Here is a 24,348-nt window from a genome sequence, read left to right as displayed (position 1 = left end):
GTACTTGAGTAAAAAATTATCAAAGTATTGGTACTTGTACTTAAGTAGGAAATTTTAGTACTCATTCCACCTCTGATTAAATCCACCGTGTTGACGTATTGACAAATTTCCTCTACGCTGCAGGAATGAAAGTTTACATTACGGAGTAAAAGTTCAGCAGACGCGTTTGTTTATATCTGGGGGGGGGGGGGGGGACTTGTGCTGCACACAGACAGCTGGTGTGATCAGCTCTGAAAATCCTTGATCACAATTATCAGATCACATTTATTTTTCATGGAGATCGGCCGCGGATTCCTCTTCCGGTCGGCATTCTAGGAATCAAAATAAAAAACTTTGAACGATTCCAGGAAAAACTAACAGTTGGAACCGGTTCCAGTCGATGCTCAATCCTACACAGGACCTCAAGTGGGAGCCCGCCATCACCTCCATCTTGGACTCGCTCCCATCTGGCAGGAGGCTCGGATCCATTCGGACCAGAACCTGTCGACACAAAAAGACTTTCTTCATCTCTGCTGTCGGACTCATGAATGTCATTCGTAGACCCGCCCACTATTATCATTTCATTGTGTTTATTTCTTAATTGTAATTTTACTAATCATTTATTTTTTCTTGCACCGAGTACCGCAGCAATTTCCTAATGTTGTGATTCTCACACACATGGATATAAAACCTTCTGATTCTGATTCTGACCAAAACAGTGAACCTGTTAGGATCGTCAGCACCAACAATACAAACAGGGAGCTTAAATTTAATATATTTATAATATTTATATTTATATGGCTAAAATAGAAAATGAATTTTATTTTGATTAAAACTCTCCTTTCTGTTGTTTTTCCTGCAGCTTTTGGGAATGCTAAAACAATTCGCAACGATAACTCATCCCGATTTGGGAAGTACATCGACATCCATTTCAACAAGAGAGGCGCTATAGAAGGAGCCAAAATAGAACAATACCTGCTGGAGAAATCCAGGGTCTGTCGACAGGTAAGCAGCAACCTCAGCAACAACAATGCCTGGAAACGTTTTCACAAAGTAATTTAAAACTGGGCTAAAAATGATTATTTGTAGATCATTTAAAAAAACACCTTCAAATGTGCCAATTAGATCTTGGCAATGTTGACCAAAAAATACCGAACAATACTTTTTATTTGTGTTAAATAATTTTGATGATTATCACAACCATTGGTATAGAAAAGCATCACCCCCTTTCAAAGACCTTATTCCTTTTGCTTTCCAGACTTAAATAGAAACACACACAAAAATATCTTTTACCAGTTTTACTTGCCCAATGCAACCTATAACATCCAACTGGCAATGATCAAAGGTCAATTTCAAGAAGAATCTCAAAAGCAGAAAACAAGAAAAACTGACAAGGAAAGGCAGCCTTCCAGAGACAAGGTGGCAGAACGTCAAGTGGAGAGCCAGATGGCTTCTGCCTCGCAACAAGCTTACTCAGCTCAGAATAAGAAACGATATTGAGGGAGCTCAGAGTGGGTGGTGATGGAGGAACTGGAACAGGGTTAATAGAGGTACCAGAAATAGCTGCTCTAATGCCTGACACTTTATGAACAAAGAGTTTCCAGCAGCTGTAGGAGACATGGAGCTAGGCTCCTGATACACCAGAACAGAGTTTAGTGTTTTGTAGAGAATCTTAGGATTATTGGAGTTTGTCTCAATGATGTCTGCAAAATAGGCCGTTCTGGCAGCCCTCACAGCATCCTGATAAGCAACCAGAGATGCTCTGAACAACTCACGCGAGACTTGTAGGCCATCCTTTTTCCACTTTCTCTCAGAGGATCTACACGCCCGCCTGCAAGCCCATGTGACATCAGAGAGCCATGGCTCCCTCCTAGGCCGAGACTTGCAAAGCTTGAGAGGGGCAACCACGTCCAGGACCTGATTACAAAGTACATCAAAGTGTTGTGAATAGTGTTCAGTGTTAGATGGATCAGGGTTAAAGGTCTCTAACCTTACAGACATACAGTCCACAAACTTTGAAATAGTTTCTGCATCCAGGGCTCTGAACCTAGTAGCTGGAGCTTCGCACACAGGGACAGGACATGGCAACGTAACATCACAGAGTATAGGAGAGTGGTCAGAGAACACAGGAGGCAAAGTCACAAGGTTCATGACGGGTAGACCATAAGAGAGAACCAGGTCCAGGGTGTGACCCCTGGCATGAGTTGGGGATGATACCCATTGAGTTAGATTGAATGAATCTAGCAAATTAAAAAAAACTTTAGCAAGCACATTATCAGGACAGCAGATATGGATGTTAAAATCACCAAAAATAGGACATAGTCATATTTTAGGATGCAGTCTGCCACAAGATCACTGAAATCATTAAGGAAGTTAGAGTCAGTCTTTGGAGGGCGATAAATCAGCACAACGAGCAGGCGGGGGGAGATGCACAGCTCAAATAAGCACAGTTCAAAGGAAGAAAATGACATGGTGGGTGTAAGCTGTTTACAAGGAAAGCTGGATTTAAAAACAGCAACCAGCCCTCCACCTCTGCCCCGTGGTCTGGGGGTATTAAAACACGAGCAGCCAGGTGGTATGAGCTCGAGTAGGGAACTTGTGTCACCAAACGGGATCCAGGACTCACAGATGCAGAGAAAACCCAGGTCATGCTGAATAAAAAAGTCACGAAGAATAAAAGTTTTGTTCAGCACAGACCTGGCATTGAGCAGACCAAACTGCGTCTGCGGCGGGGCTGCAGCCCCGGTATCGCGCACGGGCAGCATCTCCTCCAGCTCAGAGCCCGTAACCAAGCTCAGATTCTCCCAGCAAACCCCACTCTGGCGAGGCCCTCGAGCTGAATACCTGTGGCGCGGTGCCAGCTCACCCTCAGAGCCGGCCAAGTTCACAAGGCAGGGCGCAGGGTGATCCATCTGATGTCTCGGAGCCACCGGGTCACAACCTGGGCCGAATCGGACCAGCCGCCTCCTCAGGGATGCAGGAAGTCTAGCCCGACGTCTCACGTGCCGGCTACCTCGCTTTCCCCATTTTCTACGATGCTTCCTTCTCAAGCTGGGGCGGACAGAAGGGCGACACATCACAGCTGGGGAAGAGAGCACACGGCAGTCCAAACAGCAACACCATCCGTGAGGCTCCCAGCGCGCAGCACCCGCCACATCAACAGGAGGATGAAGCCTCAGCAGCGCAGCTCGATCATAAGTCACCAGAGAAGCCACACCATTCAAAAAAGGCATCAGAGACAACAAAAATACATAAAATCCAACATAAAAGCCAATAAAACGCAAGGTATGTATGACCTGGCCCTTTGGGACTACAAATGGAAATTAGCCCTGGGCTATAATCAGTTGGTAATTAATATGACTACAAATCAATCTTTCCTCCTAGAAGAAATATTTGAAGTTTGTTATACTTGCAGCCATTTTTTCACTGCTCTTCTCCATGTCTGGTTTAATGACGTCAATTTGTTGATGGCTTTGTAGTCCTACAAACCTTTTCATACAAACCCAAAAATAACTTTTGCCCTAGTTCGAAAAGAAATGCTTTCTTGGCATCAAAATGTGTCTTTAAAACTAATGGAAATCATATGTGAAATACAGGGCACATAACAAACAGCATTAGAAAATAGCTTTTATAGCCCTTTTGACTTGTATTCAAATATTCTTACCTACTGGGACCCATTTTCCAGAAGTAAATGGGCATGACTTAGGCTCCATATAAAGGCATGAATAATCATTTCAAGTTCATGTTTTTACACAAACTTTTGCAGTTTGGAGATATTCCTCAAATCATAAAAACAGTTTCGAACCAGTGTTTTTGAGTGGCCTTCAAGGTAGATCGAAAGTTGAAAGTTAATATAGACATTGAAACTTCTGTTAGAAAGATATGATCTGAACCAGTCTAAATCAGTTCCAGAGATCCCCATTGAACCACAAAGTCCTTTAATTAAGGAGCTGGGATGAACACTGTCAAAAGCTGCAGAAGAGCCAAGAGACATCGTCCCTCCAGCATGCCCTGGGTCTTCCTTCTCCTGGTTGGACGTGCCCAAAAAACATCACCTGGAAGGCATCCAGGAGGCATCTCAACTAAATACGAAGATAAGAAGATTGAAGAGCTTGAAAACAGAGTGGAGCAGCTGGAGCAACGTGCAAGAATGGAGGAGGTGGTGATTTCAGGCCTGGAGACTACACATCGTACGTATGCACGGGCAGCTTCTGGAGGAAATGCTGGAGAGGATGCACCAGCAGAAGAACTGTTGTCACTGGAGAAACAAGTTATTCAGTTCTTTGGAAGTAAGGGCATTTCTATTGACAGCACCACTATAGCTGCATGCTACACAATTCCTAAAAAAAACAGGAAAAAAAAGCAAAAAACAATAATTCAGTTTGTGAGCAGGAAACAAAGTTGACTTGTTAAAGGTCGTAAAGAAGCTTAAGGGCACAGGAGTGTATGTAAATGAGCACCTGACAAAGAAGAATGCAGAGATTGCCTGGCAAGCAAGAATTCTGAAGAAGGAGAGGAAAATACAGGATACCCGGATAAGGAACTGTAAAGTAATGATCAAGCTTAATGGACCACCAGAACAGGCTAAGGTGGTGAGCATCAGGAGCCTCTCTGAACTGGAAAAACTTAAATGATGAGAAGAAGATGGTATTTAGTTCATGGACACAGCAGACTACAAGAATCAGGAATCAATAGATTTTTTTAGGTTTGTCAGTGATGTAGATCATAAATCAAATCTGATAGATAATGGAGTTGACTCAGAAATTAAAGGTTGCAGCAACACCCACCTGGACTGTGAATATTATATTGTAGAGGACTTCAAAGTGAGTATGTGTGGATTTTCATTCATACACTTTAACAGCAGAAGTCTCTACAACAATTTATCTAAGATCTCAGATTACCTAAATGAGTTCAAGGAGAAATTTACAGTAGTTGCAATTTCAGAAACCTGGATCAAAGATGGAAAAGACTTATTGAATAAACTGGGTGGCTTTGAAATGTTTACTCAGAGCAGACAAAGCAAAAGAGGGGGTGGGTAGCACTTTTTGTTAGGACTGGTTTTGATTGTACGATACTAACGAATATGACCTTCATTGTTGAGAATTTGATGGAGTGTCTGACATTGAAAATAAGTGTAAAAACTCCAGAAACATCATTATAAGTTGTATGTATCGTAGTCCTGGTTCTTCTATAGATCAGTTTAATGAACGTATTGAAACATTATTTGGGCAATGTAGGAACAAAATGACTTTCATTTGTGGTGATTTTAATATTGATTTGTTTAAATCAGATGATAATACTATATTAGCTGAATTCATCAATTTAATGTTTAGTTTAGGTTTCTTTCCATTGATACTGAGACCAAGCAGGATAACAGCCGATAGTATTACACTGATTGACGATATATTCATAAATCAATCTGACATCAAGACAAAGAATGGCCTTTTTTTAACTGATATTACTGATCAATTTCCGGTGTTTACTGTGGTGGGAATGATGAGAAGTGATGAAACATCTCTGGAAAATATAAATTATACCACAACTAGGGAAAAAACTCCTGTTGCAACTGAAGCTCTGAAATATGAACTGCTTTGCTCTGACTGGACTGATGTTTATGTTGATGATGTTAATAATTCTTATAATGCATTTCTTGAAATATTTTTGGGAGCTTATGATAAACAGTGTCCTCTAAAATATCATAAGCAAAACTTAAAAAAAAGGTCCCCACCCTGGATTGTTAGGGGATTGGAAAGGGCTTGCCAGAAAAAGAAATCACTCTATCTGGATTTTATGAAAAATCCAACAAAGGAAAAAGAAAAAAGGCATAAGGAATATAAAAACAAATTAACTACAATAATAAGGAAGCAAAAAAAGGAATATTATGATCAGCTTTTCCTAAAACACAAAAATAATATTAAGGGTACATGGAATGTGTTAAATAAATTAATAAGAAATACAAAAGAAGCAGGTATAGATATTCACAATAAAAATGGAAAGAACATTGCAAATGAGTTTAATAAATATTTTGTGAATGTTGGCCCTAATCTAGCTAAAAAGCTGCCAGAAGTTGACATTAACCATGAAATAAATAAAAATAATAATGCAATGTTTTGAGCAGTGTAAGCCAAAGTGATGTGATCCAAGTGGTACATACTTTCAAAAGTAAAAAGTCCTTAGATTTTCATGGGATAGATATGTCTCTCATCAAGGAGGTTATCCATTGCATTACTGAACATTTTACTTATATTTGTAATAAATCCTTTTCAAGTGGCACAGTCCCTGAACAAATCAAAATAGCCAGAGTTATTCCTATTTATAAAAGTGTTGATAAATTATTAGCTTGTAACTATAGACCTATCTCTTTACTGCCACAGTTTTCAAAGATACTTGAGAAACTTTTTGTAATTAGATTTGAAGCATTTACCAACAAGTTTGATCTTTTAAACAACCATCAGTATGGGTTTAGGAAGAATCGTTCAACCTCATTAGCAGTTATGGATTTGGTAGAGCAGATTGCAACAGCAGTGGATCAAAAACTTCATGTGGTGGCTGTCTTAATTGACTTGAGTAAGGCATTTGATACAATTGATCACACATACCTGCTCAAGAAATGTGAATACTATGGTCTTCGTGGTAAAACCAATCAATGGCTTGAAAGTTATTTAAGCAGTAGATTTCAATATGTAAATGTAAATGATATAGATTCACAGCTTGAAAGAGTAATATGTGTTGTACCGCAAGGCTCGGTGCTAGGACCGAAATTATTCAACCTATACCTGAACGACATCTTTTCTGTATCGTCTCGATTAAAATTTATTATGTTTGCAGATGATACAAATTTCATTTGTATGGGAAAAGATATGAGTAAATTATTACAAGAGGTTGAAAACGAATTGGGTTCAATTAAAAAATGGTTTGATTACAACAAGCTTTCACTAAATGAAAATAAAACCAAATTTATGATATTTTCAGGGAACAGGGACAATGACGGTGCTAAGCTGTATTTAAAGAGCGGGTCAATTGAGCCTCGGAGTCCTTCTCCACCCACGTATCAATTTTAAAAAATACAACATTAGTAGGCGTTGCCTGGAGGACCGAGAGGGCGGAGCCGCGGCAGTGACGAAGACGACGGCTAACTAGACGACGCTAGCTCCTTTCACTCAATGCAGTTATTAGAAGTGGAGGATGTTTCTCCCCCTCCTTACCCAGACACTCGAGAAGAAAGGGACCAAGTCTATTTGGAGGAGACAAGCGGACCTGAGCCTAATTGTTGTGAGCTTGTGAGTTGCCTGTAACTCCCAGAACCGACCCAACAGAACCACCTCTGAACGTAAGTAGCCGTTAGCCATAGCATTGGATTAGCTGCAGGGTTTGTCTCCACGGCCCCCAGAGCTAGTATTCAGCATTAGAGGTTTATCTGCTTCAGCACACCTGGTTTTAATCAGCAACAAATAGCTGAGCTGCTTAACAGCTAATCTAACCTGTTAAAGCAGGAAATCCACTGAAACATGCTGGATAGCAGCTCTCCAGGAGCCCTGGGCTCAAGTTACAGTCTGCTGCATAGAAAGTTATGAAAATACCCCATGAGAAAATTATTCTGTAATGTGTTCAGCTCACTAAAACTGCCCTGATTTATTTATTTACTGATAACAGCTGCTCTCTTGGTTCTAGGTCCTCTGGTGTCTGCAGCTGGTCTCCTGCTGGTGGTGTCGTCAGGATCAGGAGCTTCCAGAAGAATGTGCCTTTCAATGACTCTTTCCCCCTTATTTGTTATATTAATTAAATAAATCTCAATTTATATATTTCCTGTTTTTGTTCATGTCCATAAATACTTAAACATGCTTGAAATTAAAACGAGCTTTTAACAGTGAGGTGCTAGTTTAATTCATCACAATAGAGCTAGTTAAACATGCATTGTTATAATTCAATTAATGTAATTTATAAATATCCATTAAAATATCAAAACTGGAATCAAAATGAGATATTTGGCAGCACAAAAAAACTTGTCAAACACAATATTTATTATAATAATTGTAGGCAGACAGGAGACAGAGCTGATGGAGGTTCTCAGTCATCGAAGGATGGCTGAAGGCTTTCCAGGAACAGGAGATGTGGTGTTGTCTCTTCTCTCTCTATTCTGCCAGATGAGCTGATAGGTTACAGGTGTGTGAGGACATCCTCATGCTGTCATAACCAGATGACAGGAGTTATCAGGAGATCAGCCAGGCTAATGAGATGCAGAAAGAAAACAAATCCAGGACAGTGTACAATAATATGTGGTGTTGCTCACCTTATGTGCTCTTATAGAGTTATTAACGTGTGCCTGCCTCATGGTGTAGAGTCCATATTTTGCTGAGTGTCCTGCAATAATGCAGGTTATTAGTTAATTTACTTTTGATAGCAAAAACAAAATATTTAATGTAAAAGTTATTTACCAGGTGAATCAGCTCACACGTCACCACCAAGTGTCACAGGGGCAGAATCAGTAGCCTCCTTCATGATGTCATGATGTCATCACATACGTTTATAATAAATGTAAATGTTTATATAAATGTAATTGTTAATATCTTAAAAATTCAGAAATGTTTTAATTTTTTTTTACCTTGAACAGTTCACTGAGCTTGCACCGTCACTGAGGTGGAAGCTGGAATAAACAGCAGACACCTTACATCTTGGTCTTTTCAGGGGGTGCGGCCACTGCTCTGGGACCTTCTGGAAGATGAATTTTCATCATGGTCCCCGTGGGTCACCAGACACACTGTGGCTGGGAGCTCTATTCTGGCTGGCTATGTAAAAACAAAGAAGTAGCACATTTATAAATGTTTAAAAGAGCATAAAATCACGTGTAACAATAATCTGTAAAACAAATTAAAACTAGAAGGTCATAATAAAATGTTTACATAGAAGATTATTAAAAATAATTCACCTTTGCTACGCCGGTAAAGCTTCACGTCAGCCTGGACAAGTGCATTCTTGCAGCTAAATCAGTCTGACAGCCAGTGTCTTGGGTAGATTTAGCCTGAAAAAAAATAGAAGCACATTGTTGTTGGGAGTTTATAAAGTCAGATAATATACAAAAGAATCTCCTATATAGGCGCTTTATAACATTCCTAGTGTGTGATCGTTGTTATAATGTAAAAGTCAGTCACATATGATGTGGAGAGCCTGAAATGCGACCTCCTGAACAGAATTCCTCACAGAACTGGGTCACAGGCTGGATTTCACGCTGTAATGCTGTCTGTCAAGTGCTGCGTCAGTTAGAGACACTGTTGCAGAATTGCCGACTGACTAGCTAAAGGAAGTGAACCACGTCTCTCAGACTTTGCATTTAGGTAGGGAATTGTCTTTAGAAGATGTTAAAACGTTTATTTAGCTGACTCACCTCAGACTGGAGCCCGCCGTGGTGGGGGAGCAGAGTCGGTGGGCTGCATCTAAATCGCGGAAGAGCCACGGTGGGCACAGCCTCCCTCTTCAAACGGAGATGTGCAGAATCGCGGGTAAAATGCCCACAGAGTCACCGCAACCATACTACACTACACCTACTCACCAATACTAAGATGATATGGAGCACTAAACCCGAACTACTTTCCCAATTACACTAACAGCCAAACACTAACTAAACTACACTATCCAACAGCCAAGCTAACACTAAATAAGTATGTATAACACTAAAAGCTATGCTAAAGACTAGGATATGCTAATGCTATATGCTAATGCTGAACTACCGCTGACCTCCTACACTCGCTTGCAAATCCAACTCCCAACTCGCCACAGGGCGTGGCCGAGACGCTCGTTGCTTTTATAACTTTGGCACGGAGCTGCTACGTAGTACTCTACTGGTTTACGTAGTACTTTACTCTTTAGCCATTGGCTAAAATTTGACTCAAATTCTATGTTTTCAGCTGAAGGTGGCGCATTACTGTGGTTTTTAGACAGAATTTTTAGTTTTTAAAGAAAATGCACCAAAATGCTAAAATAAAGAATGCACACATTTAAAACACTATTAGACACTCATTTATACAGTTCATCAGCAAAAAAAGTTAATTTAGACGTTACTTGCTCTTTAAATGGAGTCCCAAATGAACAAGTATATGAAACTAAATTCCTAGGTGTGATTATTGATAGTAAACTCAGTTGGAAACCACATATCGAATATATCAAACGGCAAGTGTCTAAATCTATTGCTATACTTTATAAAACTAGTGATGCACTAAATAAAAAGGCCTTGTTTTTGATTTATAGATCTTTAGTTATGCCTTATTTGTCTTACTGTGCAGAGATTAGGGGAAATGCAGGTAAAACGTGTGTTGAGACTATATTTAAATTACAAAAAAAGGCGATTAGAATAGTTAATAAATTGGGATACCTCGAACCAACCCATAATCTATTTAGTCAAACTAAAACGCTAAAATTAGGAGATATTTTTAAAGTAAAAATCTTAGCGATTCTTCATAAAGTAGTTAATAATAATATCCCAAATTGCATAAAAGTTTATTTCAAACCAAGAGATGATCATTATAATCTCAGAGGTGTATTTATGTTTGAATGTGTAAAAGCCAGAACTAATGTGAAATCAAGATGTGTCTCTGTTGTTGGTGTGAAATTGTGGAATGAGTTAGATGATGATTTGAAGAAATGTACTTCTTTACTAAAGTTTAAAGCAGGTGTAAAGTGTCACATATTTACAGGGTATGAAAAGTATGTATAGACATCAATGAATTTTCATTGTGGTTATTTATATTGGGGAAAATAAAAGAAATGTATGTTGGTTATGTATCTTAGGTGGAAAATAGGGTAGGCTAAAATAAGCATTGCTTCTGCCTATTCCTTTTTTTGGTTTAAATTCAAGTTGTTAATATTGTTGTTTTGTTTGAAAAGAAAAATTTTATGTTAATGCTATAAACCAAAATAAAGACCGAAAGAAAGAAAAGAAAGAAAGAAATACCAATGCCACCTCAACTGGCTCCTCTCGATGTGGAGAAGGGGGGGGGGTTTATTCTGAGCCCCTCCCGCATGAGCATGCTTCTCACCCAAGCCCCCACAATGCCGCTCTAAAAATGGTCCCATCCCGGAAGTAAGAAAAATTGCAGTTCCACCCTCATCCGCTGGGGGCTGGTGCCAGAAGCGAGCAAATCCTCATTGACTCCCATGTTAAAAATGCCGATTTCACAGCAGAAATAAACATGTTTACAGCCTGGTACCAAAACATGTTTTTTGTCTAAATTATCTAGTTTATACTCATGACAACTCTGAGGGGGGTGAATTTTTTTCTCACTCTTCTGTTTAAGTGTATTGAAAGCCTCAAATTCTGTATAATTAATGAGCATCCGACACACGTGACCGCCGCCTCAGACCCACGTGACCACAGAGCTAGCTCCGTGGAAAGGCCTCAGTACAGCCTCGGTCTGGCTTGGAAACTGCTCCGGCATTTTGAGTCTCTGTGTTTGTGTATTCTTCTTTGGATATTATTGGTGCAATTGTTGGACAAAATGACTTGCAGTGGTATTAATTGCACTAATAGAGCGTCCAAGGAGTCTCCACTTCATTTTTTTCGGTAAGTTAAAATCTATATTCGTATTTATGTCACTGCCGCCTTTAAACTAGCTGAGTTTACCGAAGTAGCTAGCTAACTATCAGTTTAACATGTAGCATGTACTGTTTAACCATGAAATTTAAATGTAAAATACGGTAAAATAATTAATAGGGCATATTTAGATGGGTAATAGGGTAAAACCCAGTGCATTTAAGATAAAAATGGGTTGAAATATGACGGAGCGCTAAGAGGGAGACTTCTGTGTCCAATCTTCCATCCGGTAATCCCCAGCGGTCAGGCCGGGCAGCCTGACCGATCCGGCGCCTACTTGCTGCGCGGTCTGACCGCTCGTGGAGTTTTTCATGTCTGACTTTAACCGCATCTAATACTGTATTACGGCGTGAGCGCAACAGCGACAACTTAATATCGATGTGTAAGCAGCCTGAGTGGTAGGGTGTTTTCATCTGAACCCTTAAAACCTCCAGCAGGCTATGCTGCACTATTGACGTGTTAGCGCGCGGCGCTAACAACTTAGCAACGTGACATGTCTCTGAGAAAGCGTAAAACACGGACGCTTCTTCTGAAGCGGAAAATAACACTTCTTCTTAAGCAGAGCAGGATGTCGCCTCGGCTCGTTCACGGCCGAGCCGGACTGAGCTCGATAACATTGACCAAGCACAGCCACTGGGTCGTTGTAGCTGCCACCAGGCCTGCTGAAGGAACTCCAGCGGGTTTCATCAGACTCGTAAAGTTTCTTGTTTTTGCTGGGGATTTCTGTATTTTACCGCTCCCTCCTGCAGTCTTCCCCTATTAAAATTTAAAATGTGTAACTTTATGTATTGTGATGAATGACTAATATTCATGTTAAACTGAAACGTTAGGCATTTAGGGGGAAAAAACAAAATAAAGAAACATTATACAGATGTCAAATAAATCAAACTGTAATTAAACTATATATTTTCAAAGTCATATAGACAGCATGATGGTTTGTGTGATCCGCGCGGTTTCACTTACACCCCTTTAATGATCAGGCTGTTTTTTATTATTTTTATCAGCTGATAGCAGTTAAAATTATGGTAAAAAATACTTTTATCTGTTTTTGATAACTTAATGCCCAGGAAGAGCATCTTCCTGGGCATTAAATATAACCCAAATGTTTTATTATGAGCAGATCTGATGAAGGTTTAGACAAGCAGTCTGCAAAGTAAAACTTGTTTAGAGTCCAAACTCTTACTAAAGCTTTTGAAAAGAAAAAATGGTTGAATTTTGAGAAATATCCACAACAGGGGAGCGAGACCTCTGAAAAATGTAAATTTTCTCTGAATTCATAGAATAATGTGAAGATTCTGGGAAAAGTTGGGATTCTGAGATTAAAACGTAAATCTTTCTAATCATAATTCTGGCAGTTTTTGTGTCCTTCTGCTGTGGAAAGTCGTGCAACATGAAGATACTGAGAAGATGCTTACAACCTGTATTTTTATTCCATCCATAAATAAAATCATGAGCTATTTTTTTAATCCAAATTTGATCCAAAGGGCCATCGTTGGTTCCAGACCCGTTCTAGAACATTCCTCTAATCTTAAAGTCATCATCAGTTTCTTCCTTTTAACAAATATTTATTTGTTCAAATATTTAATATTTATAACTGGAATATTTGTTCCTCCCTTTCCCACTGCAGTTAGTCCTGTCCTGCAACCCTGTTTTTGCAGCTTAGTGAAGCCAACCATCACTAACCTGGGGGTGGTTTTGGACCCAGAGATGCGGATGGACTCCCACATTAGCCAGGTGGTTAGATCCTGCTTTTCCCGGCTTCGCCAGCTACCAAAGATGAAGTCCATCCTGAAAGACGTGTCATATTTTCTCCCCAAGCCGGACCTGACCGTCATGTATCGGTCCAAAATAGTGTGATGATATTGTGTTTTTTGTACATAACAGACTTTTTAACAGACAAATTTGTCGCATTCTCCTACACCTCTTCACGGGCTCGCCACAGTAAATATTCTATTTGGCGAGAGATAAACTTTATTGTATTTATCCTAGTGGATCTATAATTAAACGGGTAAACTAGTAGTAGCACATCCAACGTCAGAGAGAGTAAAAAGTTATTATCAGGAGAGGGAGAATGTTTTAGTGGTTAGCAGCAGTGTGCTAGACGATGGCCCCCTCCATGAGGCCACCACAGCTCAGCAGAACATCATTGTAGCTTCTTCTGGGGAGAAAAACACTTAGAGAAAAAATAAAGTTAACAGCTGAAATAGCAGGAAAGAATACAGTTAAAGAGCAGATTGTAGAAGAAAGAAACCCCTGGGTTAAACTGGTCTGTCTACTGCATAATGCTGAACTCTAACATGTGTCCTCAGGGAAGGACCTGATTGGTGTCCAGAACCTGTTGAAGAAGCACCAGGCTCTGCAGGCTGAGATCACAGGTCATGAACCTCGCATCAAGGCTGTCACCCAGAAAGGAGAGACCATGGTGGAAGAAGGTAGAGCAGGTCTGGTCCTGACATGTTTCTGAGGTGTCTGCAGGTTCTGGCTCACTTTTTTTGGGTCCAGGTCACTTCGCTGGTGAGGAAGTGAAGACTAAACTGTGGGAGCTTCATGGACGTTGGGACACGCTGAAGGCCAAGGCGTCCCAGAGGAGGCAGGACCTGGAGGACTCTCTGCAGGCCCAGCAGTACTTTGCGGATGCTAATGAGGCCGAGTCCTGGATGAGGGAGAAGGAGCCCATCGTTGGAAGTCCAGACTAAGGGAAAGACGAGGACTTGGCCGAGGTATGGAAGTCCCTTCCTGAGAAACTCCAATCGCTTTTCTTTGCTCTCTTTCCAGTCCTTCATAATTAGTGTTTCTGTATTTGTCATTTCCTTCGGTTGTCTACCAGACGTCGTTGCTCGTTTGAGCGTCTCATGGGTTAGGGGTAGAAGTGCTGGCCTCGCACAGGAAGTGATGACAAACGTGTTCCCGTCGCTCTTATTTCAAACGGTTTACAAGCTGTGATGTGTGTTCCCGCTGCAGAGCAGCCATGACACGTGGCAGCCGGCAGAAGGCTCACGCTTTTCCACTAAACACCCGCAGAGCTGCGTCTGCGGTGAACTGAGCAGGGTTTGTTTTACGGTGGCGGATCCGATTGGACCATCGCTGCGAGAAAGCTCCACTTGTGTCAGACGAGCTGAAGGTTCTGATGTTCTGCTCCACAGGCTCTCCTGAAGAAGCACGAGGCCCTGATGTCGGACCTGTCGGCTTACGGCAGCAGCATCCAGGCCCTGAAGGAGCAGGCCCAGTCCTGCAGGGTGAGTTCAGAACCCTCGGCCCGTCAGAACATTCTTATCCACCACGTTCTAACACCAGACCTGTTAACCCGAACGCAACAAGGTAATCAGCAGGTGCTTTTGTCCTGCAGGACCTGAAGGCCAACGAGTCCCGCCTGAGGGACATCAACAAGGTGGCATCTGAACTGGAGTCAGAAGGTCTGATGGCTGAGGAGGCTCCTATGGTTCAGGCTCAGGTGAGCGTCACCTGTCTGCAGCAGCTGGTCCCTCTCACTTCCTGGTTTAACTCTGCTCGTCTCTGTTTGTAGCAACAAGAACATCTGGGTTCTGCTCCTGGAAAGGTGCATGTTGTCCTCCGCCTCAACCAGAACCAGACGTGGTGTTTTTGTTACCACTCATTTGTTTGTTTGTTTGTTTGTTTACAGGATGAAGCCGACTCTAACACGGCGTCACCCTGGAAGGTGAGTTCATTCAGCTGATCAGAGGTCACCTCTGATGGCAGCAGTCACGGCCGACCGTGCTGACATCACACAGGAATTCAGGTGACCCGGCAGGCACCAGGTTTTGGTGAAAGTGGGGACATGTCAGCTGGTTGCCATGGCTACAGTTATCTTTATGCATCTGTATGACTGCTGACTGGTGTGTGTTTCCTGTGACCTTTGACCTCAGACCGTACGGTTGGGCGTTCAGACGACGGCTAACTTTAATTCCATCAAGGTAAGAGGAAGCTCTTCCCTTCCTGTCTGAGCGATCCGTCTCCAGGTTTCTTCGTCCGGCGTCCAGCCCGCTGGCGTCCACCTTCATCTCACCTTCATCTCATCTCACTTCATTTATAGTGCAATACTTTCACATTATCATTTTCCCACACTTCTGTATACCTGTATTTTATTGTTTTTCAATAAAGAATGACAAATTATTTAAGTTTGGTTTTTGTTGCACACAAATATATATCTGTAAAAAATATCTACAAAGCTAATGTTTACATAACAAGTATGATTGGGTTTTGCAATACGGCACTCAAGTTTATTTTAGTAAGATTTTCAAACCAAGTAAAGTTAGTAAAGAACACATTTCTATTGTCTGCTAAGAAACTGTTGGGATTTAAAATGGGCCTGTTGTACAAATAACTTGTAAATGATTATTCCTCACTTTTGTCTTAACCAAAGAAATTCCAGTAATTGAGCAAAAACATTTATTTTTAACACTACAGTTTATAAAACAGGGCGCAAAGTGTCGGCACATGTATGTATGTCGATGGTCCGCCCCAACCAAACCAAGAGACACAGACGTCAGGGAGGCCAAGGTCGTCTCTGCAGCTCTCTGGGCACCACGCCTCACTCAGCTGTCTCCAATGATCCAAATGGCTATGGAGGAAAAAATAACAGGTTTGGCCTAGCTGTTTAAAGTACAAAACCATTCATGAAGTGGTCAAGACAAGTACTTGGTACTTACACTTGCTGCTTTGTGTAGCTGACGTTGACACACAGGCTGCCATGGTGACCTTTTAATAGATCTAAGAAAAAAATGTAATAAAAGAATGAAACTTAAAAACTCCCAAACCTCATGTCATATTTACTAATCAGCTATGGCTGATTTGTTTTGATCACAGTGAGTTACACTAATTCTAATATATTTTTATTTCTATTATACATACATACTTTTTAACTGTTATTTTCACATGACTGTTATCAGGCTCTCTTGTTCTGGTTCTGATGATAATCCCGTGTCTTCCAGTAAGTTATCTTGTGCTTACTTCATCTGTATAATGTCTCTTTACTTTTGGTAAATTGTACTGAGTCCAGAATAAAGGCTAGCTGGCTGTACAAGATACAAACAAGTATTACGTTTTGGAAATATATGAAACACCGCCAGCATCTGTTAGAGCCTGTGGCGGGGTGCTGAGGGCCGGCTCCAGCCCAGGAATGAGCTCTACACGCCGGCCGGGAGGGTTTCAAACACCGCCATCCTCTCCTCTGCTGGCTGTAAATTCTGTTATGGTTACCGGTGCTTGTGTTGCAATGTGAAACGCTTGGTCTCAGATTTTGTAAGAAAGATAATAAAATGTCCCCCCAAAATACGACTTAAATATATTTTCTCTTCTTCATGATACATTTAATGGCTGGTGCGACTCAGGAGTGATAGCGCCGAAAAAAACTGTACTGAAAACTTGCTCAAAGCAAAATGTATTCATTACGGAAATAAATTATAAACTTACCGATTTAAAACTTTTTTAATACAGGTACTTCTCACGAACAGGCGCAGAAAACCTCCACCTAAACTCCGTGTGAGGTTCAGGTCGATGGGTGTTCCAGTTAGCTCCGGTTGGGTTGAAGCTAGGTGGCTACATCCGTTAGCTCGGCTCCCACCTCCGCTTTAGCTTTGGGTTAGCCAGGGTTAGCTTCAGGTTAGCTCGTAGCTAGTTCGCCTGGGTGTCGTCACTCGAGCCCAGCCTTACAGCCACACCCTCAGCGCCTCCTCTCTTCCCTTTTATGGAGTTGTCTGGGCTGGACGGAACCTGTGACACGGTCAAAATGGCGGTGGTGGCCACCTCCCATTATAGACAACAAACGTGTTATTGAAGCCAATGGAATCCGTTTGTCCAGTATTTACAGTCTATGTTCTCACCCTATCTCTGAGAGCCCAGCCACCCTGCAGAGAAAACAAATTTTGGCTGCTTGTATTTGCAATCTCATTTTTTGGATAACTACCCAAACTCGTAACCCTAGATGAGTGTTGAACCATAGATCGATGAGTAAATCAAGCGCTTCACCTTCCGACTCACTTCTCTCTTCACCATAACAGACCGGTACAACGCCTGTATCACTACAGATCTCACACTCCATCTTTCCCTTATTCATGAACAAGACCCAATGATAATTAAACTCCTCCACTTATCCTGTCGATAAAAGTTATGAAAAGAATTAGTGACAAAGGGCAGCCTTGGCAGAGTCCAACCCTCCCCAGAAACGAGCCTGACTTACTGCTGGCAATGCAGACCAAGCTCTGACACCGGTCTTAATAATGACCTAACAGCCTGCATCAGAGGGCCTGGTACTACATACTCCCAAAGAACCCCCCCCCCCCCCCCCCACTTCCACAGGGCCCTCAAGGGACACGGTTGAATGCCTTCTCCAAATCCACAAAACACATGTAGATTGGTTGGGCGAAGTCCCACGCACCCTCCAAGACCCCCCCCTAAGGGTACAAAGCTGGTTCAGTGATCCACAGCCAAGATGAAAATCACATTGCTCCTGTTTTTTTTCTTATGTGACTAGAAAGAGATAGTTTTACCTCTCATCGCTGCTTTTTATGCCTCCCAGAGAACATCATGCAGGCCACGTAATAAAGAGACCATTTGTCCGATGAAGAGAAATAAGGGCCCTGCCTATTTGGCAGGCACCTTAATAACCACTCGTTACAATCAAGGTATGCAGAAGAGCATCTCTAAATGCACAACATGTGGAACCCTGAGGAAGATTGGCTACAGCAAAATGGCCTGTATTTGATATAGCGCCTTCTAGAGTCATGGAACCCTCCAAGGTGCTTTACAACACAATCAGTCATTCACCCATTCACACACACATTCATACGCTGGTGGGGATGAGCTACATTGTAGCCACAGCTGCCCTGGGGCGCACTGACAGAGGCGAGGCTGCCGAGCACTGGCGCCACCGGTCCCTCCGACCACCACCAGCAGGCAACGTGGGTTAAGTGTCTTGCCCAAGGACACAACGACAGCGACAGACTGAGCGGGACTCGAACCTGCAACCTTCCGATTACGGGGCGAGCACTTAACTCCTGTGCCACCGTCGCAGCAGAAGACCACACGAGCTGCCACTCCTGTCAGCTAAGAACAGAAAACTGAGGCTACAACTCACACAGGCTCACCACAGTTGGACATTAGAAGATTGGAAAACTTTGCCTGGTCTGCTGAGTCTTGACTCCATTTGCAACATTCGGATGATAGTGTCCGAATTTGGCATCAACAACATGAAAGCATGGATCCATCCTACCTTGTATCAATAGTTCAGGCTGGTGGTGTGGTGGCCCTTTTCTTAGCACACTTTGGGCCCCTTAGTACTAAATTATCATTGTTGCAATGCCACATCCTACCTGAATATTGTTGCTGACCATCCATTCTTTCGTTCTTTTTTAAACACAGAAACAGTTTTGTTTACCCGTCTGTAGCTACAGTTTCGCCGACAGCTGCCGGCTTCTTCAGGCTGACGCTGCCTGAAGAAGCCGGCAGCTGTCGGCGAAACTGTAGCTACAAACAGGTAAACAAAACTGTTTCTGTGTTTAAAAAAGAACAAAAGAATGGATTTAGAAAGACACAGCAGGAACACACCTGAGATGTTGCTGACCATGTCCATCCCTCTGACCACAGTGTACACATCATCTGATAGCTACATCCAGCAGGATAATGCACCGTGTCATAAAGCTGAAATCATCTCAGACTGGTTTCTTGAACATGACAATGAGTTCAATGTACTCAGATGGACTCCACGATCACCAGATCTCAATCCAATAGAGCACGTTTGGGATGTGGTGGAACAAGAGATTCGCATCATGGATGTGCAGCCGACAAATCTGCAGCAACTGTGTGATGCTAAAATGTCAGTATGGACCCACATCTCTGAGGAATGTTTCCAGTACCTTTTTGAATCTATGCCACGAACGATCACTGTCAAGGTGTACCCAATAAAGTAGCCAGTGAGTGTATTTGCATCAATAATTTCCAAAAGTTGATTTGGTCAATCTGTGTTTAATTTGAGTCCAGGGCCATTATGATGTAATGTTTAAAATATAAATACTCAATATCAGGTTAAGGTTGGAGTCTCTGGGGCATCTTGGGAGTTCACAGACAGGCTCTCTTCAGTGCTTCTCGAGGTAGATGTAGCTCTGTGCTTAGTATAATAGTATAATATTTGATAATAATATTTGGTTATGGTACACACTTGCGGTTCTCAATTGAGATCAGGGAAAACTGCAGTAGGACACCCAGATTTAATCCTTAAGTTTATTTAAAAAACAAATAATAATAATTTTGCTGCTCTAGATCTCTGGGGCTTGGAAGTCCTCCATTTTCCACAGGTCTTTGGGGGCAGGTGTGTGGCCTCTGACACTCTCTATTATGCACTCCTATAGAGAAACCTTACTTACATGAGCACTTGTGCGCACACAGGTGCCCGTGCGGTGCTCCCACACATGTGGACTTAGGTGTTTTTGACACTATGAATGATTACTGTGTGCTTTTCATCTAAAATTGTTACTATTATATACCGTAATTTCCGGACTATAGAGTGCACCTCAGTATAAGCTGCACCAGCAAGAAAAAGGTTTTGTACACACACACGCCATAACTCATACGTGTAGTCACTAGAGCTGAGGAAAATAATCAAATAATCGATGCATCGGGATGTGGACATAAACGATTCTGCATTGTAGAAGAGTACGCCATCATCGATTATAGTGGAATGTAGTTTTGTTTTTTTAACGGCGGCACCAGCGCCGCATCCATACCTGTCAGAGTGAGCGTCCTCCACATTTACCTCCGCCTTAATGTGGTACTGCAGGGCGGAGCCTAGAGTTGTCACCTGAGGCTGAACTGGAACCGAATCAGCCCGACCGGTTCTGTTGGATTTGGGCCGTGAATTAAGTTAATTGAGCGGGTTGTCACGTGGTGCGCTCCGCTCGCTCGATCAGCGACAGAGAGAGAGAGACTGCTCACACAAGAGAGAGGATCGGAGGACGCTCCTCCAAACACGCGTTATTATTTTCATAATTTAATTATAATTTTTCCTGGAAGCGCTCAGTCAGACTGCTTGTTGTAATGTAGGGAGATCCGGTCTTGGGGGAGGGGGCGGGGCCAGTGACGGCGGCTGCAGCGTGATCGTCTGTCTTTAATTTAGGGACACGGAGAAGTTAAAAGGAGAGAGAAATAGAAGATAGAAGTTCTTGTTCCACTTTATTCTTTTGTTTCATGATGATAAACTGAAGATAAATTCAGCTTAAAGAGAAGCTGGGAGGAAGCTTTGGTTCATTTTAGGTTACAGGAGGTCTTGTTTCCTATCTGCTCCTCCAGAGACAGCATGGACATGAGGGTCACATGGTGAGGGTCACATGGACATGAGGCTTACATGGTGAGGGTCCCACAGGACAGGTTAGTGGAAAGGTTTGTAGTTAGCTGGTTAGTGAAGGAGATCCATCAGCTGGGTAATTTAATCCTAATCCAGCCCACAGCCTTCTGCTGGTGTTATTATCAGAAAGAATAAAACACACATCTTAAATATTATTGGAGTGTAGAATTTGTTTTATGTTTTATTGTTTTCTGCATCAAACAGAACTTGATTCATTCTCCAACATTTCAGAAACGAACCGCTGGGTTCAAATGAAATAAACTAAGTCAAACATTTCATTTGGTGTTATTTCTGACATCCTTGAACTGTGGCATAAACATCTGACTCTAGAGCTGCTCAGAGGCATTAAACACTCACATATGAACTCATTATGGAGTTTATTATTACATGATGTGTCCTGTAGGTTTTCAGTACTTTTTTAGATTTTGTGAGTTTTTGCAAAGCGTGTTTTCTCAGCCTGAGGCGTGGTGCTGAACCAGGAAACAGATGTTTTACTTTGTTAAATCTTCTTAAATGCTTAAAATGTTTTGTCCTAACCTGTTGGGAATGGAGAGCTTTTGAGGGATGGCAGGTTGTGTCAATTACGTTTTAGAAAAAAAAAAGCAATTATCTGACATCTTCTATTTATCGATGAAAACAAATCAATATGAAATAATCGTGATGCATCGTGATATCGAATCGAATTGAATCGTTGACGCAATAATCGTAATAGAATCGAATCGGGAGACAAGTGAACATTCACACCTCTAGTAGTCACCATGATGAGGGGGTATGGATTTGAAAAAAATTCTTCGTCGTGCTTGCTGCTTGCATGTGCTAAATTAAAATGAGCACTTTCTTCGATTTCCACTTTTGACTTCCACCTGTTTCACTTTCTGCTGAACAGCCCCCTAGTAAGTGAAGGAAAATCTTCAGTAAAGCTGCACCTCATTGTGAGCCGCAAGGTTCAAAGCTTGGGAAAAAAGTAGTGGCTTATAGTCTGGAAAATACGGTATCCTCATGCGGTTGGTGCAGTGATATTTTGCTTACGTCGTTGTATTTTAGTGTCCCTCTTTTTTCCCTCTCCCTCTTTCTGCAAGTCTAGAAGCAGATTCTTGTAGATCCATTATTGTTTATTTTTGTGAACTCCACCTTCATGCCCCCCCCCCCCCCCCCCCTTTACATCTCAATGTCCGTTGGGACTTCAAAACACTGAAAACATTTTTAATACATTTTCGATATAAGGTGTAACGTTGATCTGAACCTAATAATAAACTCCATGTTCAGGCATTAAAGAGCTCTTGGCACCTGGATACCTTAGCATTCAGCTCAATGATAGACTTTGTTGTCATCTGATCTGCAGCCACATGTTTTGGACACTCGGGTGAAGAGAGGGCTGGAGCTGTCAACTGACCACTACCTGGTGGTGAGTTGGCTTCAATGGCAGGGTTAGAAAGCTGGCCCGACCTGTCGGGCTCCAACGTTTTGTAAGGGTTCTGCAGGGAGTTTCTAGTTGAGTCTCCCATTAGAAGGAGCTTCCAGCCAAATTTAAAAGAAAAGTTTCCTGCTCCCTTGCCCTACTGGTTGAAAGCTGGTTGAGAGCTCTGGGATACAAGATTTTTCAAAGAAGTTTTACTTTGAGGCTCTGGGTGTTTGGGGGCTGTGTTGGTTGATCCAACATTGGGTAAGCAAAATAAACTGGAGGGATGTTCCTGTTTTTATTAGCAGTGTTGTGATTTTTCTTTCTTCAATAAAAGACAGTGATTCTTTCATTACCCAGGACTGGTGCCAACATTTCACATCACAATTTCACAAATCAGCTTGTTAATCCATTGCTACAGGAAATTGTTTTGAACTTTAGAACTCTGCAGGATATAAAAATATGTATTCATTTTTCCCCTTTTTGCAGGCCTATGATGAGAGAAACTACCACATCTTCTACTGCATGCTGAAGGGTATGACTGCAGAGGAGAAGAAGAAACTGGCGCTGAGCAAAGCCACTGACTACACCTACCTCACCATAGTAACATAACTCTATTTCTGTTGTTTTCTTCATTTCTGAACTCTTCTCATTCCATTTGTAGGAACAAAACAGCATGACCACCATGTGAGACAGTGACCTCAGATTTTGGGCAACAGTAGTTCAGGAGGTAGAGTGGATGGTCCAATAGTCGAAAGGTTGTGGGCCCAATCCCGGCTTGTGCCAGAAAATTCTGCTATTGTGTCCATAGGCAAGACACCACCCACCTTGCTTACGGGTGGTGGTCAGAGGGGCCGGTGGCCAGTGTTGGCATTCTTGCTTCCGTCAGTGTGTCCCAGGACAGCTGTGGCTACATTGTTGCTCATCATCAACAGTGTGTGTGAATGGGTGAATGACTTTGTTGTGAAGCGCCTTGGGGGGTTGTAGAACCCTTAGAAGGTGTTATACAAAAACAGGTCATTTACTATTTCAGCTCACAGCAAGAAATGGTGTAATAAGAAATAATCAAGTAATCAGTTAATGTTATTTGAAAGTTCAATGGAAATTGGGACAAATGAGTGTGTAGCGCCAACTGCTTGTCCCATCACAGCAACCCCTGAGTCTAATCTGTGTTGGCTTAAGTAGGCTGATGCTTCCACAATCAATTGACCAATCAGTTGAGGCCAAGCCTCCTCTCAGGTATGCAAAAAGAAAATGAAAACACATATGGCTCCTACAGAGTGTTAACCTGAAGCTTAAATCAGCCAGAATGTAGGAGAGAAAATAATAATAATAATAATAATAATAATGCATTGAACTTATAGAGCGCTTTTCTAGACCCCCAAAGACGCTTTCACACACTCTCACATTCACACACTGCTAGTGATGGTAAGCTACTTGTAGCCACAGCCGCCCTGGGGAGGTCTGACAGAGGCGAGGCTGCCATTTGGCGCCGTCGGCCCCTCTGACCACCACTAACACAGGCAAGTTGGGTGAAGTGTCTTGCCCAAGGACACAACAGCAGGATACCCCTGGCGGGAGCTGGAATCAAACCCATGACCCTCCGATCATGAGGCATCCCGCTCTACCACCTGAGCTACTGCTGCCCAGTGGATGTGATGGATCTTATTCAATGCTCTGTGCCTTAGTACCGGAGGCTGCTCTATTTTGTGTTGGCTTTGCCCATTAAGGGAAGGATTCGGTAACTCGATTCTCAGTTAGCCTTACTGAAGAGCTTTTAATATATGCCCATCAACTAGGCAGACCCTAATCTGATATAAAAAGGGGTATGAGCTTATCATTCGTCTCCCATTCTCTCTTCATGCTACAGTCTCAGGAGCAAATGATCCTAAAACAACTAAAGAGCATTATTATCATCTAAGGAGAAATCTTTCTCTCTATCTATGTCAAGCAACGTGGTCTGGACTTGTCTTTTCTGCCAAACTGGCTACATTATACACCTCCACACGAAATATGATCAGTGAGTCCAAA

The 24,348-nt window shown here is 42.1% G+C and overlaps 2 protein-coding genes and 2 long non-coding RNA genes across 5 annotated transcripts in view; 2 read left to right on the top strand and 2 right to left on the bottom strand.

The window, feature by feature from the left end:
- Window positions 1–24,348, top strand: part of myo7aa (myosin VIIAa) — a 184,608-nt gene that overhangs the window by 62,127 nt on the left and 98,133 nt on the right. Inside the window, exons 6-7 of the mRNA XM_070543727.1 lie at window positions 842–984; window positions 22,807–22,920. Coding sequence (XP_070399828.1) covers window positions 842–984; window positions 22,807–22,920 — 257 coding nt within the window. The remainder of the gene's footprint in view (window positions 1–841; window positions 985–22,806; window positions 22,921–24,348) is intronic.
- LOC139062555 (uncharacterized) lies at window positions 7,951–8,656 on the bottom strand. Its single transcript, XR_011516109.1, has 3 exons — window positions 8,582–8,656; window positions 8,270–8,472; window positions 7,951–8,163 (listed from the first exon to the last, which is right to left on the bottom strand). It is a non-coding gene; the product is annotated as an uncharacterized lncRNA (long non-coding RNA).
- Window positions 11,556–15,860, top strand: LOC129162103 (spectrin alpha chain, non-erythrocytic 1-like). 2 transcript variants are annotated; one of them, XM_054738601.2, is made up of 7 exons: window positions 11,556–13,995; window positions 14,066–14,283; window positions 14,707–14,799; window positions 14,910–15,014; window positions 15,087–15,119; window positions 15,204–15,239; window positions 15,448–15,860. In XM_054738601.2, the coding sequence occupies exons 3-7, from the start codon at window positions 14,734–14,736 to the stop codon at window positions 15,523–15,525; spliced, it is 318 nt and encodes a 105-aa protein (XP_054594576.1). In that variant the 5' UTR covers window positions 11,556–13,995; window positions 14,066–14,283; window positions 14,707–14,733; the 3' UTR covers window positions 15,526–15,860. The 2 variants fall into 2 exon arrangements, with proteins under 2 accessions (XP_054594576.1, XP_070399826.1); XM_070543725.1 differs by having other exon boundaries at window positions 14,066–14,799.
- Window positions 15,957–17,383, bottom strand: LOC129162104 (uncharacterized). The gene is made up of 2 exons (XR_008562136.2): window positions 16,994–17,383; window positions 15,957–16,291 (listed from the first exon to the last, which is right to left on the bottom strand). It is a non-coding gene; the product is annotated as an uncharacterized lncRNA (long non-coding RNA).

This window comes from Nothobranchius furzeri, chromosome 13, assembly GCF_043380555.1.
Source record: "Nothobranchius furzeri strain GRZ-AD chromosome 13, NfurGRZ-RIMD1, whole genome shotgun sequence".
NCBI classification, from domain to species: Eukaryota; Metazoa; Chordata; class Actinopteri; order Cyprinodontiformes; family Nothobranchiidae; genus Nothobranchius; species Nothobranchius furzeri.
The sequence above is the reverse complement of the archived record's forward strand: the minus strand, read 5'-3'. Positions and strand labels throughout refer to the sequence as shown.

Bases quoted from the DNA above. Each gene is read 5' to 3' on its own strand.
- LOC129162103 (XM_054738601.2), top strand. From the start codon at position 14,734: ATGTCGGACCTGTCGGCTTACGGCAGCAGCATCCAGGCCCTGAAGGAG. The intron at 15,015-15,086 runs GTGAGCGTCACC...CTCTGTTTGTAG, and splicing joins CTCCTATGGTTCAGGCTCAG to CAACAAGAACATCTGGGTTC. The intron at 15,240-15,447 runs GTGAGTTCATTC...CTTTGACCTCAG, and splicing joins ACACGGCGTCACCCTGGAAG to ACCGTACGGTTGGGCGTTCA.